This window comes from Lissotriton vulgaris, chromosome 4_1 (genome assembly GCF_964263255.1).
Source record: "Lissotriton vulgaris chromosome 4_1, aLisVul1.2, whole genome shotgun sequence".
Taxonomy (NCBI): domain Eukaryota; kingdom Metazoa; phylum Chordata; class Amphibia; order Caudata; family Salamandridae; genus Lissotriton; species Lissotriton vulgaris.
Genome location: NC_141691.1, coordinates 923,940,852 through 923,961,035, shown reverse-complemented (window position 1 = coordinate 923,961,035; position 20,184 = coordinate 923,940,852). Strand labels below are relative to the sequence as shown.

At 46.6% G+C, this 20,184-nt stretch overlaps 2 protein-coding genes across 3 annotated transcripts in view; both read right to left on the bottom strand.

Moving 5' to 3' along the window:
• The window catches only part of LOC147722730 (uncharacterized), a 637,985-nt gene that overhangs the window by 229,375 nt on the left and 388,426 nt on the right, over positions 1 to 20,184 (bottom strand). The window lies entirely within an intron of this gene.
• Positions 1 to 20,184, bottom strand: part of LOC147722731 (uncharacterized) — a 488,139-nt gene that overhangs the window by 465,351 nt on the left and 2,604 nt on the right. For both annotated transcript variants that reach the window (XM_086965201.1, XM_086965202.1), the window contains exons 2-3: positions 3,340 to 3,434; positions 1,888 to 1,956 (exon numbers count right to left, since the gene is read on the bottom strand). In XM_086965201.1, coding sequence (XP_086821327.1) covers positions 1,888 to 1,956; positions 3,340 to 3,411 — 141 coding nt within the window. In that variant the 5' untranslated portion in view covers positions 3,412 to 3,434. The remainder of the gene's footprint in view (positions 1 to 1,887; positions 1,957 to 3,339; positions 3,435 to 20,184) is intronic.

The window sequence follows — 20,184 nt, the reverse complement described above, 5'->3', positions numbered from 1 at the left end:
ACACACACCCAGAGCCACACACACACCCAGAGCCACACACACACCCAGAGCCACACACACACCCAGAGCCACACACACACACAACACCCAGAGCCACACACACACACACACAACACCCAGAGCCACACACACACACACACAACACCCAGAGCCACACACACACACACAACACCCAGAGCCACACACACACACACAACACCCAGAGCCACACACACCCAGAGCCACACACACACCCAGAGCGCCACAGACACCCAGAGCCACACACACACCCAGAGCCACACACACACCCAGAGCCACACACACACACACACCTAGAGCCACACACACACACACCCAGAGCCACACACACACACACACCCAGAGCCACACACACACACACACCCAGAGCCACACACACACACACACCCAGAGCCACACACACACACACCCAGAGCCACACACACACACACACCCAGAGCCACACACACACACACACACCCAGAGCCACACACACACACACACACCCAGAGCCAGACACACACACACACACACAACACCCAGAGCCAGACACACACACAACACCCAGAGCCAGACACACACACACACACAACACCCAGAGCCACACACACACACACAACACCCAGAGCCACACACACAACACCCAGAGCCACACACACACACACACACACAACACCCAGAGCCACACACACACACACACACAACACCCAGAGCCACACACACACACACAACACCCAGAGCCACACACACACACACAACACCCAGAGCCACACACACACAACACCCAGAGCCACACACACCCAGAGCCACACACACACCCAGAGCGCCACAGACACCCAGAGCGCCACAGACACCCAGAGCCACACACACACACACACCTAGAGCCACACACACACACACACCTAGAGCCACACACACACACACACCTAGAGCCACACACACACACACCCAGAGCCACACACACACACACCCAGAGCCACACACACACACACACACCCAGAGCCACACACACACACCCAGAGCCAGACACACACACACAACACCCAGAGCCAGACACACACACACACACAACACCCAGAGCCAGACACACACACACACACAACACCCAGAGCCAGACACACACACACACACAACACCCAGAGCCAGACACACACACAACACCCAGAGCCACACACACACACACACACAACACCCAGGGCCACACACACAACACCCAGAGCCACACACACACACACAACACCCAGAGCCAGACACACACACACACACACAACACCCAGAGCCAGACACACACACACACAAAACACCCAGAGCCACACACAAAACACCCAGAGCCACACACACACACACAACACCCAGAGCCACACACACACACACAACACCCAGAGCCACACACACACACACAACACCCAGAGCCACACACACACAACACCCAGAGCCACACACACACACACACAACACCCAGAGCCACACACACACACACACAACACCCAGAGCCACACACACACACAACACCCAGAGCCACACACACACACACCCAGAGCCACACACACACCCAGAGCCACACACACCCAGAGCCACACCCCCCCCAGTAGCGTGCTACTTGCCGAAAAAGCACTTAGACGCCTCGTATGGGGCAGTAGGCGCTATATAAATGCATTTACAATACAGCCAGATTGTAAAATTATTATAACTAGAAACACCGCTTCTATGTGCATATGTTTGTGTAGTGTAACATTCTAAGCGATCGCTCACAAAACATTTTAAACTTAAAAAGGCCCGAAGACCTCCAAACATTCCATCCACTACAAGTTTTGAAAAACACTCAGATTTCAAATGAGATACTGCAAAAAGCGCCAACTTACTCTGAATCAATAAATGTAATGATATTACCTTCTTGTGGCTCTCCCCTTTAAAATGGTCTTGAAGATCCAATGGCGTGCGACATGGAATCTCGCAGACCTATAACAAAAAAATGAGAAGTTAAGGCAGAAAACTCAAGCATTTGACCCAAAGATGTTGTACACTGTTTATCAATGCCATATTTTTTATCTCATGATTTTGCTACATCTTCGGTTCTCCCTGCTCAACAGAGGTATTTTCCCCAATTCAACCACTTAACACATAGCTTGCGCCTAGTGAACAAATTCATTGCTGTATCATTCGCTGCGTGAGGGCGGACTCTGACACATTGAACTCAGAACTGACTACCTCACTGAAAAAGATTTATAAGAAGGCGTCGCTATACCTTCGAATGTGTAAGGGAATCCTTGAAAACTAACGTGGACCTCTTCCCTAAACCCGTGGCTTCGGAAACGACCGACTTAACAGATTCCGCCATGGCATTTTTAATCTCTATGGTGCAAACTATTCCATCTACCTGGGACACCTGTTGGCTCCCATAAGGATACTTCAGCGCAATAAGATAATTCTTAAACCGGAATCAGCGCTAGGAAATTGACTTTATGATCCGGACGCTTGCATGATTGACACATGCCCCTACATGATTGAGGGTACTCAAGATATGAAATCCATGTCCTGAGGATGGTCTCCTACACGAAAGAATAGAGACCGAAACGTCGACTGTCGCTTTATCTACCATTGAATATTTAATTAATTTTGTGTTAGGTAGAGAAGCTTGAGCAATTGATGTAACAAGGGCTGTGTGGATTAATGTATTTACCCTTTTACATCTTTGCTGTTTATCTTGTACCCAACTTTTTAACTTGATTTGAAAAAAAGATTAAATACTCTTTGTTTATATACACCCGTTTTTCAATCTCTTTTTGCTCTCTCCCCGGACTGATTACTAATAAGTAACAGCTTTGAATATATGTCAGTTTTGTTGTTGCATAACCAGTATTAGTGGGTTCAAATCACTAAGCCCACACGATCTCATCCTCTGTGATTTCAAAATTCCTGTGCCTATTAAAATCCCTTGAAGGTAAACTCACCCCATCATAGTGAACAAAAAGGCACTATTTTTCACACAGCTTCAAATTATCCGCTCCAATCCTATATTTCCAATGTTTTGCGAACACTAAAAAGATAAAGTCCTTTGCTCATCAAAAAAAGATACCTGGCAAACTAATAGAGATAGGCACCCTGGAGCCAATTAAAAAATGCAAAGGTTGTCTAAAGTACTTTTCAATAGAACTGCATTTCACATATCAACCCTGAAAGTAATACGCAAACTCAGAGGTACTGGCTGTGCATTTCCTTTTTCCCATAAAGTCAAGCTGCCTGGAAAAGATTGTGTATGTCATGGGTTCCTTCCATACCGGTAAAATGCAACCTCAAACTCACTTGGATGTTGAAAAACATTGAAAGTGCTTGAATACTTACTTCACAATACAGGATTTTTCTTTCATCTTCAGATCTGCCATCATATGGCTTGAAAGTGTGCAAGTCACCCATTGTGGAGTTAAAAACAATACACACTGCAAAAATAAAAAGGGTTTGTAAATATTATAAATGTGGTAAACAGTCTAGAATTAGATTTGTGAAAATGTTTGTGAAAGGGATGCTAATGTACATTTTGAAACCAAGGGAGTGAGTAAAGAGGTGCATGGCAGATGATTATATAGATGTATGTGTGTATGTATATGCATGGGGAGGAATTTGTTGTGAGTGAACCCAGCAACAAAGTAACACAACAACAGCAAAAGTGGGTAGAAGATTGGGAAGTCGCTGAAAGACAGTGAGGTGAGAAATTAGAATTTAAATGGGTGGTGGAAGATTGAGCAGGACCTTCCACCACAGGGAGCAGGATAGATTGGAGGTGAAGGTGTTGGGGTGTGGGGAGGACAGGGCAGTCCATGGGTGATACAGGCCTCTAACAATCCTACAAATTGGACTAGATCTACAGGTCTAGTAACATGAATAATCTACTCACCTTAAACTATAATGTACTCGATCCATAAACTGGTAACTAATTGTGTGATCATAGGCATATATTTCCATTGTATAAAGCTGCCTTTTTTGCACCATCATATTTGAGAGCACCTTCAAATATGTGAGACCAGCATTTCTGCTGTACAAAAAATGCTTCTGTTTTTTTAAATACACAAAGTTAGCTCCATGTATGATAAGAATGAAGCTCACATATAGGGTACACATGATAAATGACTTGCCTCTTAGTTCACTTATTGCATTAGCATCAGGGCAAATGCAGGAATGTTTCTCACTTCATGTTTAAGAACTCACTTTTAAAATACACATATCAAAATCATGATATGGCAACACACCAACATTTACAGACAGTAAACTTCCCATTGAAATGGCAAAAAAACATCCCCACTAACATGCAGTTTTACTGATAAAACTATATAGTGTATAGACAATAACATATGAAGATTGGCTATCAGGAGATATTTATCATTTGCACATCACCAAGTTAAGTGTTCGGAATTGTTCTCTTATTAAAATATATTTTTCAGCACACAGAATTATAAACAAGCATTTGCAATGCAATAGGTCTCGCATTAATTAAGTTTGAGCTATTGGCATTGCTAAATTTTGCAACACCAATTGCAACAAAAGTCTATAAGTGCTCTTGCAAAAAAAAAAAAAAAAACATTTTGACTGCCTAGCAATTTGCCTCTGGCTGTGCAATAAGTGTCTCCAAATGGGCTACCAACTATTTTCAGGCAATCTATGCAGAAACATTTCTCCTCCCTCCCAAGGCTGTCTTATTGATTTTGGGTTTTGTAAACAGAGCTCACGGCGCACGCAGACATCCTGCCAAAGCATCTGCATTACCTCGCAGCGCTCCCTAGGACAGCAGACAGCGCGAGGAGCTTTAATCCCGATTTGGTGCGCAGATCCGTTATTACAGCCCTGGGTCACTCGTGCAGCGCTGTGCAGAAACGCATTTCTATGGTACTAGTTGATATTCCAACAGAATAACAAAAAAATCAAACGTAATTGTATAAGCAATAATTCAAGCATTTAGTTTAAGAAAAAAAATCTGTATAGTAAAAGTAAGTAAAATATTTACTTTATCAATGCAGACCCTACAAATATGATCATTCCACAGCTGTTGCGTCAAATAAATGCAATACAGCCAGTGACTTCACATTTCGATGTTTTAAACTAAGAAGACCTCCAGTTAAATACAGAAGACCAGTGTCGGATCTACACAGTAAAACTCTAACATATGCAAAACAAATAGGCAGTACACAAAGATGATGCAAGAATCACAAAACCTGGGTCAAATATCGTGACTGTTCACAGCTATCCCACATTCTAGGCAGCATGTACCATTTATTCCTTCTGTCACTACGCTAAATCAATACACTGTCTAATGCAGCAGATCCTTCCGTTCTATCCAAGTTGGCTGCCGAAATGCTGGCGAGTCACGATGTTACACGCCCTCTCCCAATTGCTCCAATTGTACCAGCACACTTAACCTGCAGCCTCTGGCACCTACCGACGCTGCGGCTGCCGGCAGCCTGCAGTGAATATTAGTAATGAAATTAAAAGCGGCCGGAAAATAAAACAAGCCGTGAGCGTGCACACTCCCGAACTTCCGGTTTCGGGATGTGCACGCGCACGGCTGTTGTGGGGCGGGACTTCCGTCTTTGCGAGAAGCCCGCGCCCATGGAGTGGATGGCCCAGAGACTGGTGGCAGCAGAAGTCAGGAGTGGCGGCTGAGGCGGTAAGTGGGGCTTGGCACGTGTGTGTGCGCGCATATTTTCGGCCGGCCTGCGTAAGCGCGTCGACAGAGCCTGGTCCGCTCGTGCACCGGTCTATCTCCCTTGAGGAGCAACTCGGCGACAATAGGTCGAGAGAGCTCGACCTAAAAAAACAGGCTTTTGTAACTAATAAAATATTTTAAATACTTGTACACTTGACTTATTAGGTATTAAATATTTCGTTAGAAAAAAAACTGACACCCTCCAGCCTTTCATTCAACATTCTTTTTACTGCACTTCAGACAGACTTTGAAAAATCCTGGAAGTCTGCATTCAAAGAAAGAAAAGTAATTGTAATTGTTAACGGACTTCTGTCCATGAACACAGAGCAGATGTGACAAGATAAAACAAGCATTTGCAATGCAATACGTTTTGCATTTTCGAAACTTTGACCAACTGGTATTGTAAATGACAATGCTTTTATTATTGCAGGTTGTTTAAACACATAAATAAAAGGTATTGTCATTAAGAAAGGTCTATAGCTCAAAATCTCACAAATATGAGACCAATTGCATTGCAAATGCTTTTCTTAGTTAAGTTGTTTACAAATAAAGTTTAAGTGTGAAATGTACGCATTAGTTTGTGATTTGGAATGCACCCAAGGGTCTACGAGTTAAAAAGAATGTAAATAAATAATATATTTCAAAGGAGGGCAGCTTTACTTGGCTGTAACATTAAACCACGTAGGAAAGGGCGAAGGGCGAAGTGCGGTTATTTGTTTACAGAATTAACTGGTAGCACTGCCATAACACAGAGGTCTGGCAAGTCCCTTCCCCTCAGTCACTTATATGCAACCACTGTTTCCCTCTGCATAGAACCAGAGAGCGGTCTTCTAAGCTGATAGTTCACTTGACTACAAAAAAGCTTGCCTGACTGCCTCCATGACATTTATTGGATTGGAAACAAATGAATGGGAGTACACAGAAGCCTGTTCTTGCAACAAATAACTGTTGGGTGATGGAAAATATACTCCGAGTTTTACAAATCTGCATCAGATTCCACAGGGGCCTACTGGGGGAGGGGAGGAGGGTCCTGACCAGACACCGGGTAGCAACTGATTCAGACACAGCTTGAAGGCATGCAAATAAAAGGTAGAACCAAATACAGCCATTGATTTACGTTTTGCTGTTTTGTAAAAGCGGAGCGTGGTAGGTGAAACAAGCCCACAGAGCGGCCCCCGGCTCTACCCCACCACATCCAGCAAAACTTGTCTATTGTGGGAAGCACTCGAAACAGTGGCTATTGAGGGGAGGGGGGCCAACAGCATGGCCGGGTAGCCAAATCTTCAGCGAGCTCCGCTGGCCCTGTCCGTAATCCTGCTCCTCATCTCCGTTCAGGCATGAAACTAAAAGTTGAAGGGCGAGCTGAAGCAGTGAGGCGTGAAGAAGAGTGCCTCGGTACACCTCGCTTGCACAAAGGGAAGGAGGCTTTTCTCTGCAACTTGGCCGGCGCGCGGTCCTGTCTAAAATGGCGGCAGCGGTCTAATTGAGGCAGTGGATTGAGTCGCAGGGTGGCGGGCCGTTGCCCTGGTAAAGGAACCTGTGGTCTGCGGGCAGTGGAGCACTGCAGCCGGCCTTTCCGCTCTTGGAAACATCACCAGAGCGGCACACGGCGGTGCGGAGAAGGACATCAGGAGTGGCGGTCTGGCGCGGACCTGGAGCGGGGACCCGCCCGCGGTGGCAGCAGCCAGACCCATGGCGAACAAGGAGCGGAGAGGCATCAGCGGGGGGGGGCCTGTACCACTGCAGGTGCTCTCGAAAAATCCAGAGGGGCAGTGAGATGCTGCTGATTAGAGACGTGCCGGCCGAGCTCTACGCGGCGGTCCCCTGCGGAGATTACCAGGACTCTGCTGTATCTCAGGGCGCTGCGGGGGATGCATCACTGCCGCACATGGGGTACCAAGACTGGAGATATTAGCGCTCCATGGCAGTGATCGTGGAGGATAGGCACTGCATCGTTTGGAGCGTGGGGAGGTCCCATAGCGGAGCCTGAAGGTGAGGAGTGATCGCCCCCCCCCCCCCCCCGGGACTATACTGTGGCAGCATCCAGCAAAACGTGCTGCAATGCACGTGTGGAGGTGGTGAATTTTATTCGGGTGGGGACCCGCCTGCCCCACACTGGTACCAGCTGTCGGGTTTGCGAGCTGGGTATTGCCCACGGCGGAGCAACACAGGCTAGCAGTCAAAGACTTGGAAGGTGAACCTGTGAAGTGTAGTGCTCGTCTTCCAGCCTTGCCCCCCCCCCCCACCCAGCTGTGAAAACTGTGAAGTGTATGAAACATTAAGCTTTGGGAGAAGGTGGTGGTGCAGACGCGGTCACCAGTGGTGCGGCCCTTTCGCACTCCCACAGCTTTGAGTGGTGGCCCTTGGGGTAATCCTTGGCTCCTGGGCGGACCCACGCTGTTGACCAGAACGCAAAGTCTGAGCATGGCGGTAACAGGTAGGGGAGGCTCACTGCGCCGCACACAACGGCAGACTGCTCACCCCTTTGTTGGGCGGGTAGAAGAGACAAAGGGCTTCACGCAAAGAACATTGTGGGTGCATCCGCGATAGTAATCGTGGGAACTTGACTCGGCTGGTGTGGATTGGCGTTAAATCGTGGGTCCTTCCCTGGCCCGCTGATACCTGGTGAGCGGCGTATCAGAGGGAGCAGTACAGGCAGTTGCCGGACTACGGGTCTCCATCATGGCGAGAAACAAGGAACCAAAAACGACCAAACAGGGGAGGCTGGATCGCTTCACAACACTTCTTTCGGGCCCAACAGGAGCAGAGGAAGTTCCACCTCCCACCCAGACACAGAGGTAATATTACAGGCGATCCAAGCTACAAGGGAAACCATGGAAACCAAGATTGCTGAGGTGCGGACAGAGGTCTCTTAAGTGTGTCAAGGTCGGAGAAAAGTCATGGAAAGAGTGACAGAGGTTGAACAACGAGTCTCAGACCTGGAGGATCACTCGCGGACCAAAAACAAAGGGGTGGCCGGTCTACTAGAGACGGTGAAGGAAGTGGCCTGGCGAGTTGACGATGTGGAAAACAGGGCCCTTAGAAAACGCAGAACGCACGGATCTGGCCTGGTTCCTCCACACCTTCATCACAAGCAGTTCTCATCATGCTTCGTCATAGAACGGGCACACAGAATGCCAGGAGTTCGGCCGCAACCAGGAGCCCTACCCCGGCCACTGATAGCTAGATTCTTGAATTTTCAGGACCGTGACTTGAAGAAGGGTGAGGTCAAATTTGAAAATACGAAGGCGATGGTCTTCCCCAACTACTTCAGAGACGTGCAGAAACAACACCGCACCTTTGACCCAGTGAAGGTGAAACTCAGAGCTCTTGGAATCCAGTATATGCTCCCGCTTCCTGCCAAACTAAAGGTTATTTTTCAAGATTAGGGAGATGCTCGTGCGGTTACGTGACCCGCTTTTGTGGTCACGTGACCTCACATGCACTGTGAAGAAACCGCAGTGGTTTCACTAGTCGATCAAGCCCTTGAATTTTCGCCTATTCCATTCGCAAGCGAATGGTAATAGGCGAAACCTAAAATGGGAGAGAAACCAATCGTGTTGTTGACAATGGCTTATAAACAAGATGCACGGCGCGTAAAGGGAACCGGGGTGCATATGCATACGAAGTGTGAGGCGTAAGTCCGGCTACATCACCCGTCAGCGTGTTTAACTTACCGCATCGATAGACATATCAAGTCACTGAAACGATTCCCGTGTTCTTCCATGTATAAGTGTGCGTCAAGCTAGGGCGTCTCAAATGTGTACAGTGACGGTTGTATATAAAGTGAGATAGGACTCACAAATAGCAGCCATATTGGAAGAAGTAAACGTGGACCGAATGTCCGTGTAAGTTAAAAGTGCGTGCAATAAAGAAAAAAAGGAAAATAAAACTGCTGAGGGGAGGCAGGCGGATTAGGAGGGAAGCCTGATGGGGGCAGGAGAGCCTGGTGGGGGGGCGTGAATGAGAGCGAGGGGAGGCAGGCAGATTAGGGAGTTGCTCGTGCGGTCACGTGACCCGCTTTTGTAGCGGATATATTTTGGCTGATAATTTGAAACTTTTTTCTCTCAAAGGCACCATAATAGAGCTATTTGATGTATGGCTTTCTGAATATTGGATTTTTTATCCTGCTATCCTGACTGGATTGTACAAATATTGATCTATTGGAGAGGGCACCATTTTCTGAGCTACTGTAATGGAACCACGGACATCACCACACTCCTCTCACTCACAAAAAGTAGATTATAGTTAGTTAATAAACATGAACATAAAAGAATACGTACGCAAATGAACGATTGGCATAAATCTGTAACAATGTTTTCCTCAGTACATGATCCAGTACAGCGGGGGGAGGGGTCAACTTCAGCAGAAGTTAAGGACCTGCGTTGCTCTCCACACCTTTTAGATAGGTGTACATAACGTACTGCAAGATGTCACTGAACTCACCGTCCTTCATTTCTAGGATGCTTTCTGCCTTGGCATAGTTAAACGTAGAAAATGCCACATTGTCCGCACCCGGTTTACGAGCCTAGCGTTATTATTAGCCAAAAGAAAACTTACACTGCATTGGAAAACACTCACTGGCCCGTCCTTGGAAGCATGGTACGGTGGCATACGAAAGTGGGGGTCCAAGGAGGGCACTGCTTTCCCCTACAAAGAAGCATAACTCATTCAAAGACATAAAACAAAAAGAAGCAGTGTTGAGCAAACAACACTGTGCCCTTGGTGGCACTCTTACAGAGACCGTCTCTCTATTACTAATCTGTTTTATCCCATTTTACTAAGAACACAACACATGTATACCCAAGTTTAGTCTTGCATCCTTTATTTTTCAAGAGTTAATAGTGGTTTGTATGTTTTCAAAGGATTACTTTCATCCATGAAACAACCAATCATTTGTAATTTGTTCATTTGATGAAATGTCATATTGCGATAACTGTATCCCTATGCATTTCAGGCCATTTGCCCTTCATTGGGGAATCGATGTGCAATCTGTAAATGAAATGAAAATGTTCTCAGGGGTGGGTACTCTGCCCCTAACTAGCACTCAATTAACAAAACGAAAAATACATAATAAGAAACATGGCTGTTGCGTGACTCAAGACAGTAAACGGGTCCAATGTGCTTGTAAAACTGTCAATGGTGGTCTTAAGTTACATCGAGAAGTGAACAGTTAACGTGTGCATATAACGAAAGTTGGGTGCTCAAGGAGGAAAGCATTGTGACAGTTCGTAATAGGCTGATTAGAAGGTACGTGCTCCAAGCAAAAAAAGGGAGAGAAACCAATCGTGTAGTTGACGATGGCTTATAAACAAGATGCACGGCGCGTAAAGAGAACCGGGGTGCATATGCATACGAAGTGTGAGGCGTAAGTCCGGCTACATCACCTGTCAGCGTGTTTAACTTACCGCATCGATAGACATATTAAGTCATTGAAACGATTCCAGTGTTCTTCCATGTATAAGTGTGCGTCAAGCTAGGGCGTCTCAAAGGTGTACAGCGACTGTTGTATTGAAAGTGAGATAGGACTCACAAATAGCGGCCATATTGGAAGAAGTAAACGTGGACCGAATGTCCGTGCAAGTTAAAAGTGCGTGCAATAAAGAAAAAAAGGAAAATAAAACTGCTGAGGGGAGGCAGGCGGATTAGGAGGGAAGCCTGATGGGGGCGGGAGAGCCTGGTGGGGGGCGTGAATGCGAGCGAGGGGAGGCAGGCGGATTAGGGAGATGCTCGTGCTGTCACGTGACCCGCTTTTGTGGTCAAGTGACCTCACATGCACTGTGAAGAAACTGCAGTGGTTTCAGTAGTCGATCAAGCCCTTGAATTTTCGCCTATTCCATTCGCAAGCGAATGGTAATAGACGAAACCTAAAAAAGCCAATAACAAAAATAAGCTGCGTTTTAGGAAGGAATAGGAAGAAGGCTGTTAGTGAGGGTGCACGTGTGATTGTGCAGTGTGGGCTTGCATGTGTGCTTGGTATGGAAATGCATGTATGCATATGAGACTACGTATGAATGTGCATGTTTATAGAAATGTGAGTGCGTGTCTTTTTGCATGTATGTAATGATTTAGGCACCTGTGCTCATGCATGAGTCTGTGCCTTGATGTGCGCATTCCCACGCATGTGAGTATTATTGTAGGTCTGTTTGCGTACAAATATGTGGTGTACCTTTGTACAAGATTATCCATGCTAATTTTCATAACGTCAAATTGCATATTAAACTATCTGAAGGTTCTTCTCTATTGGCCCCGGGATAATGTTCTACTTTATAACACCATTCTGACAAGCAACCTACTGATTGTGCGTGCAAGATATTGGGGAAATCCGAGCGGCATAACCAAAGCAGGTGCTCCCGCAAGAAACATAATGAAGTCAGACTACCATTGGAATTTCTTATTTTGCAGAAACAATGCCCTAAATCTGCTGCTTATTTCTGCAATACAAAGATGCACATCCCAGTGGAGCGTGCGCGCACACACAAAATGTTTAAAATGCCATGCAATGCCATATTTCCATTAGTGAAATGCGGGCCTTCTTAAAAGGAAAGAAGAGACCCGGTTGGGGGGGGGGGGGCGATGACAGAATAAGAGATGGGGAGCTAATGAAACAAGCATTGGCGGTCCCTTTCAAGTGAAAGCGGGATGTAATTATGGGGGGGGGGGGGGGGAGGAGAAGTGAGGCCAAGACGCTGGGGAAGCAACAGATGCCTGTCAGAGTGCATTTTGGTGTGAAGGGCTGGTAAGGCTAGGACTGAGTCAGTTACTTCTAAAATTGTTTGATGCTTATGGATTACGAATTATAGCCAAGCAGCCAGTGTTAGGCTGTATGTTATGTTTTTTTTTAAAGATTGTAAAAAATGGGTTAGATGTTAAAGGAAGACTGGTGGCGGATAGGTTTGGTTGTGGCAAGATAGTCATACCTGGTGCAGCAGCAGAAGTGGGCTATTTGTGTAAATGAACCAAGTCAAAAACGCTCTGCTGAGATTAACAGCGATTGTGTGAAATCACCTATGCACACTGGTGTTACGGGAGAGCACTTTGATCATTGTGAATTCCAAACATGATGTATGGATGGCAGCCAGCTAACAATTGCGACCCAGGGGGTCTGATTGCAGCAGCCTGTAGTTAAGATGCTTCTTCAGAACGTTGCCTTTTCCTGGCTTGGAACAGAGTGATTTACATAGAAGATATGCGGCGTCTCACAAGTACATACAAATACTGTGTAAGTGTATGACTTCGCAGCGAAAAGTTCATAAAAGCTGTAGAAGCTGCATGAGCATTTGGCACAGCTTATTAAATGTAGGGTAAGCATACGACGTCAGGTACCATTCAAAAGGAGTGGCGTCAATACGTGACATCAGACGGTTATTCCAGTTGGCAAGCAAGAAGCATCTGTGGCTATTTGTAAATTCCATTGCGAGAAATTAAAACTGACATATTAGAGAGGGTGTCCGATTGGACCATCGGGGGCTGTTTATAAGAGGCATTGAAGCAGGTGACATCAGACAGAGGGGGTGACCTTAGGACATTGGGGGTCACTTACATGTGATGGCATTTGAGATTCGACATCTGACAGGGGGCATTTACAAGAGGTGCAGAGTGAGAAACGTAAGACGCAGCTATCAAAGTGGGACATCGTGAGCTATCACTTACTAGAAGTACTCTGTAAACAAGGTGCTTTTTCGCTGCTGCATGAAATGCATTTACATTTCAATCAAGAATAACAAAGAGAGGGGAGTGCAAGGAAGGAGAGGTGGAGTGCGGGGGGGACATGAGCAGTTTTAAAAGGCGAACATGAGAAGGGTTTCAAGAGGACAAGTGGAGGTAGCGGGAAATCAATGAGGGATTTACAGAATGGCTGCAAAAGAAGCAACAATGAGCGAGGAGAGGGGAGGACACTCAGGGAGAGAGAGGGGTGGCAGGGATGGGGACAGAGAGTGGGAGGAAACAGAGAGACAGGCAGAGATAGAAAATGGGAGGGATTGAGAGCACAGGCAGAGAGAGACTGAGGAGGTAGGCCAAGGGAGTCTGCGAAAGAGAGAGGCAAAACGAGAAGGAATTAACAAGGGGGAGCGGCATACATAATCCTGATCTAGGAAGAAGCCCTGGGGAGCTTTGAAGCTCTCTGAGAATGCGAGTCACGCCCAAGTGTGAAGCAGTGGGCGGGGAAGCACAGGAGCAAATGGTAAGGGGAGGAGAAATGCTCGTGCACGAGAGCACATGCACTCGTGGAAATCCTCTTTGGGAGAGTTCACTTTAATGTGTAACTTTTTGGTTTCACCGCTATAGGTCTCTCTACGAGACCTAAAAAGGCTAAATACATTTGCCCCTTCACACACTTAAAATGCCCATTTCGTACTCCCTGAATCACATTTTGTTTCACATACACCATTACTTTTTATTCTCAGTCATACCCACGTTTGTAAACACACATCTTATTACTTTTACTTCCTAGCTCTCAAACATTCTCTTTCACTCGCAGTGCCAGACAGTCGAGGTGCTCAAAAACGTTAACAGGTACAGCACTTAGTGTGGGGAAGGGGTGTTAAATTTTGTGCAATGTACGTATTTTCAGATCAAAACATTTTCAGAGACTACCACAGGTGTGTCTTATTGGAGCAGTTACTTAGAAGGTGAATTGTCTGCTGCAAAACATTAAGTTTATAGTTCACTAACAGGTTTATCAATAAATGGCATCCTGAGGAATCAATTCTAGTGTTGCTGTGGTTTCCAAAAATTATGAATGCATTGATTTAAGTCTAGGTTCCTGCATTCTATTTTCACCTTGTGCATCAGCATGGCCTCTAGTTTGAAGTATGCATACATTGCCAGCATGATCTTCTCCCTTATATAAACAGGTAGACCCCCCCAGGATATAGCGGCATGGATTAGCAAATTTAGCGGCACAAATATGGAAATGTAGCGGCAATTTTGGTGCATTTTATTTGGCGGTTTTTCCTACAACAATCACAGATATCTTCGTTTTTTTTAGTTATTTTGTTTTTCATGTTTTTATTTTCAGTTAAACATTGTAAACGTGACAGCACTGCAAGAATGTTTCCGATCATAAATATCAAACTTAATAATCTGAGTACAGTATAACCTTATTACACATATATTGACCAGTTCCACTAGTCCGAATCTTCACCCTCCTCAGTGACACACGGTGGTTCGCAGATGTTACCCCTGAACGTGTTCCAGGCCCCCCCAGATTCTACCCCACTTTCTTGGGCAGCCGCGGGGGATGTAGACCGCCTTCTCTGCCACCATCGCCTCATCCACATCCCTACACCAATCTCGCAGCGTCGGCGAAAGTGCCGAACCCCAGAGCCTGGCGATATTACGTTTTGCTATCAACATGCCCAGCATTACCCAGTCTGGTTGGCGATGGTTCAGGTCATTGGGCTCTAACACATTTAAAAGACAGCTGCGAGGCTCCGGGAGCAGCGAGATGTCTAAGGTCTGGGAAATCGTGCGCATCACTGCCGCCCAGTAGGTCGCCATGTATCTGCAGTCACATATGGTGTGGAAGAATGTTCCCTCCTCCACACAGTTACGTAAGCAGAATTTATGCGTGGCTCTTCCCATCCTGAACAAAGTCGTTCTAGTGTAGTATGTGTGGTGGAGTATTTTGAGTTGTATCAGTTTCAATCTGGAGGCGATAGCAGTCTCCCTAGGTGAGGCGAGGGCCTCCTGCCATTCAGAGTCTTCAAATGGGCCCACCTCCTCCCACCAGTGCCGTTTCAGGATAGTAATCACGTCTGGGAGGTTATTTATAAGCTTTCTATATGTGAGAGAGGTTGCCTTCTCCTGCATGTGTTCGGTCATAAGTCTGTCCTCAAGTGGCGACGAGTCTTGTAGGACGGTACCTGTCGGTATAACTGATTGTAGTGCATGCCTAATTTGTATATATCTAAACTTCTCAGCTTGTGACAATTCATATTGCATTTGCAGATGGGCAAATTCCACCACCCCACCCCTCTTCCAGAGATCGCCCACCACCGATATACCAATGGTATCCCAAGCCTGAAATCCCTTCCTATTTTGGTGGGAGCCTAATTTGCTGGAGTCCCACAACAGTGTCATTTGGGTGATAGTACCCAAGCATTTAAGACGTCTACTGGCCTTGTACCATAGCTGCACCGAGTGTTGTGTCGGTCCTATCAGATCTGTAGGGGGACGAGGGCTATAGAGGTTTTTTTTTAATTATTTAACAACATCAAGCTATGTATATTTGGTTTATTTACAATGTAGACACTTTGGCTTCAAGGCTTCATATCGGAGATGAACATGCTAATGAATAAATGCCCCAAAAGCAATCCCCCAGGGCTTGGGAAAGCCTCACATGACATTCCCTCCTACCTCCCCTTCTCCTCTCCCCACCTCCTTCATTTTCATGGGCACTTATGTAAAAATCGTGGCATTTTTACAAAAGTGCTGATTTCGCAGGCACTTTTGTAAAAATTGCGGCATATTTACCAAAGTGCCGATTTCACAGGAAATCACAAAATCCTGGAGGGTCTGCTTAGAGAGCTTTCTATCGTTGTCTAAGACCTCTCAAATCACCAGAAGGGTTGTCTGGACTGGTGCAGGGTGTCCACTTGCATAAGTGTACATCATATACCAGGCAAGCTTCTCACAAGGGAAAGCAAAAACTCATCATGTACATCACTGTTCAACTGGCCTTCGATTGGTCATACATGATATCTGTGAGGGAACAGTCCGAATATAGTCAACAGTTGTTTCAGTCTCTCGTCGCTCTGGGCTCTTCATCAGGACCACTGATTACTGGTGCAAAATTTGCTATTTTGCAAATGATGAGTACCAAAGGACACAATTACAAACCAATCTTAATAGAGAACAAACCTACTTACTGCTTATCTGTAGTTTTACTGCTGACGATACTTAGAAGTTACAAAAAGCAGCTAGTTTTGGGGAGGGGGGAGTGGGAGCATTATCGATACTGGACACTTTAAGGAGTCATCCATGTATTGTAGAAGGAAGTCCATCACTTGGAAGGAATGAAAAGAATTTGATTAAAATGTGCGTATATATAGGCAGCTTCTCAAAATGTAGCTGGGAAGGTCAGCAGTAAATCCTGGGCGTGGCCAGGAGACGTGTACACGCAGTTTGTATAGAAGTGACCAGTGGTGGTATACATACATGGTTGCTTGTTGGAGAGCCCAACAAGTCCAAAAAACAAGTGATTTAACAAAGGCACCTCCTGGTGCGTCACATCAGTGGTAACTGTGCGACTGGTTACCAACGTAAGGGTCAAATAGTTGCCCAACTAGAATGCAATTCTCTCCAAAAATAAGTTGAATTAAGTGTATTTGTTCTGCATGTCGACAGGTGGTGGAACACGCCCAGCATTGCCATGGGACTCGCACTTGCTTCTCATGGCATGAAAATCAAAGGGTAGGCACTGCACATGGAGAGAAAATAAATTGAGATTCACCTGAAGAAGCTAATAAAAATGAAAGTTAACAAGGAGATTTTTTTTTACTTTGGGGATGGGTGTTGAAGTTGAGGCCTCATGTTTGTTTCGTACTTTCTGTTCAGGGGCATAGCTAGAATGGAGCATCAGGTGCAGTGGCACCGCGGCCTGGTGGGCCCACTGGACCACTCTTGTAGTTGTATTTATTTTACTACCAAACCAGGGGATAGGGCTTTAATTTGGGACCATGACATCTTTGCTTCGCTATTGTTCCTGCTTTCATTTGTGACACTCTAGAAGGGTTGTTAAATGTTTTGCTTTCTACGTGATGCAGCAGGTTTTTAATCTGAGGAGGACATGGAGCTACAAACAGTGGCTCGAGGGCGTTTGCTGTGTGATAGGATTTTTTTTATCAAGTGGGGGTTGTTAAGCTTTAAAGCTGGTTTGACACGAGGCAGCATCTCATGGGCTGAAGTGGTAAGTGCCGATTTCGCGGGCACTTTTGCAAAAATTGCAGCATTTTTTCAAAAGTGCCGATTTTGCAGCAAACCGCGAAATCCTAGAGGGTCTGAACAGGTCAGGACTCGAAAAATCCTTTAATTTGTACTAGACTTAACTGAAATGCAACTGATTGTAGTCTCCGATAGAGTTAAGTGTGACAAGTTAACAAGATTTGGAAGCATTTTTATTACTCTTTCACTTTATGAGCAATAAAGAATTTTGAATCTTGCTATCTTGTCACATTTCCTCTGCTTTCAGAGACAGAGGTCAAAAGTCAGTTTGTCTTCCTACTTGCCAGAAAGGACGAGTAGGACCTAAAAATAGCGCGCCCTAATTTAATATGGTTTTCAAATGTGAGCGGACAAGTGGAGTGTTAGGGTCTTTGGTAAGGGAAAGGATTAACTGGGTGTCGTCTGCGTAAGAGATGATGTTAAGGTTGTGATGGCGCGCGATGGATGCGAGTGGGCTCATGTAAACGTTGAAGAGGGTGGGACTGAGTGATGATCCTTGTGGTACGCCGCAGATGACTTCAGTGGCCTCTGAGTTGAATGGGGGAAGTCGGACTCTTTGAGTTCTCCCGGCGAGGAATGAGATGATCCAGCCCAAGGCTTTTCCTTGTATGCCGATGTTGCGGAGGCGTTGTATAAGGGTGCTGTGGCAGACTGTGTCGAAAGCGGCGGAGAGGTCGAGTAGAATGAGGGCCGCTGTTTCTCCGTTATCCAGTAATGTTCGGATGTCGTCTGTCGCTACAATGAGGGCGGTTTCGGTGCTGTGTTTGGCTCGAAATCCGGACTGAGAGGGATCGAGGGAGTTGTTGGATTCAAGGAAGGCGGCGAGCTGGCTGTTGACTGCTTTCTCAATGACTTTGGCGGGGAAAGGGAGGAGGGATATGGGTCGGTAGTTTTTAAGTTCAGCTGGGTCTGCTGTGGGTTTCTTCAAGAGGGCGCTGAGTTCGGCGTGTTTCCAGCTTTCTGGGAAGGTGGCAGAGTTGAACAAGCAGTTGATGACATCACGGAGATGGGGGGCGATGATGGAGTCAGCTTTGTTGAAGATGTGGTGGGGGTAGGGGTCGGTTGGCGAGCCAGAGTGGATTGAGTTCATTAGGCGGATAGTGTCTTCAGTGGTGATTGGGTTCCAGGCGCTGAGGTTGTTATTTGGCGGTGTAGGATCTGAGGGGGGTGGAGAGGGTTGTTCGCAGGGAGTGTTCCCAAGGCTGTTGTGAATGTCGGCAATTTTGTTGTAGAAGGAGAATAACGCATCGCAGAGGTCTTGGGAGGGAGTGATATCGTTAGATGCCGCAGTGGGGTTGGTGAATTCTTTGACGATGTTGAAAAGTTCCTTGCTGTTGTGGGCGTTGTTGTCGAGACGATCCTTGAATGCTGATTTCTTGGTGGATCGAATCAGTTGGTGGTGTTTGCGGGTGGCTGCCTTGAGGGTGGCCATGTTGTCGGTGGTTGGGTTTTTTCTCCGTGTTTCCTCTAGGGTGCGGCATAGCTTCTTTGATTTTTTAAGGTCATCATTGAACCAGGGAGCCTTTTTGCTGCCTGATTTGATCTGGTGCTTTTTCAGGGCTGCTAATTAGTCAGCGCTGTGGGTGATCCATTGCTTGAGTTTGGTGGCCGCTTGGTTTGGGTCCAATGAGAGGGTGGGAGGGCTTTGGTTGAGTGATGTAGGTCGGAGGCGATTTTGTTCCAGTTTCTCCGAGGAATAGGTTGTGGGCGGTTGTGGGTCAAGGTGGTTTTGTAGCTGAAGTGAACACAGCTGTGGTCCGTCCAATGGAGAGCTGTGGTGCGATCGAAGGAAATGTGCTTGCTGGAGGTGAAGATAGGGTCGAGCGTGTGTCCGGGTGGGGGTGTCAACAAGTTGTTTGAGTCCGAGATTGGCCAGGTTGTCCAGAAGGGAGGTGGTGTTACTGTTGTGTTTGTTTTCAAGGTAGAAGTTGAGGTCTCCTAATAGAATGTAGTTCTCGGAGGCGAGGGCATGTGAGCTGATGAAGTCGGGGATGTCATCGCTGAATTGAGTGCGGGTTCCTGGAGGCCTGTAGATGAGGGTGCCTCTAAGTGTGGTCCTAGGGTCGGTGTGGATCTGGAAGTGGAGATGTTCGGCGGTTGCAAGATTATCGTCGGAGCTGGTCGTGATTTTGATGGTGTTCCTATGGATGATGGCGATGCCTCCTCCTGTTTGATTGGTGCGGTCTTTTCGGATGATCTTGTAAGCGTCCGGTATGGCGATGTCGGGTGCTGATGATGTGTTCATCAATGTTTCTGTAAGGAAGGCGATGTCCGGTGACGCAGTGTCGAGTAGATCCCAGAGTTCAGTTGCGTGTCTGTGGACCGAGCGGGTGTTCAGCAGGATGCACTTCAGGTGGTTAGAGTCGGAGCGGTGTTTGGAGGAAGTGGATTTGGTGTGGGTCCTGAAGCAGGTGAACTTGCAGGTGTGGCAGGTGAATGGACCGTGGGTACGTCCTGGGTTGGCTTCGCAGCATTGTGGTGTGCGTCCGGGGTTGAGGGCGAGGAGAGTTGCGGCATCGTATGTGAATCGAGTGGGCTGGGTA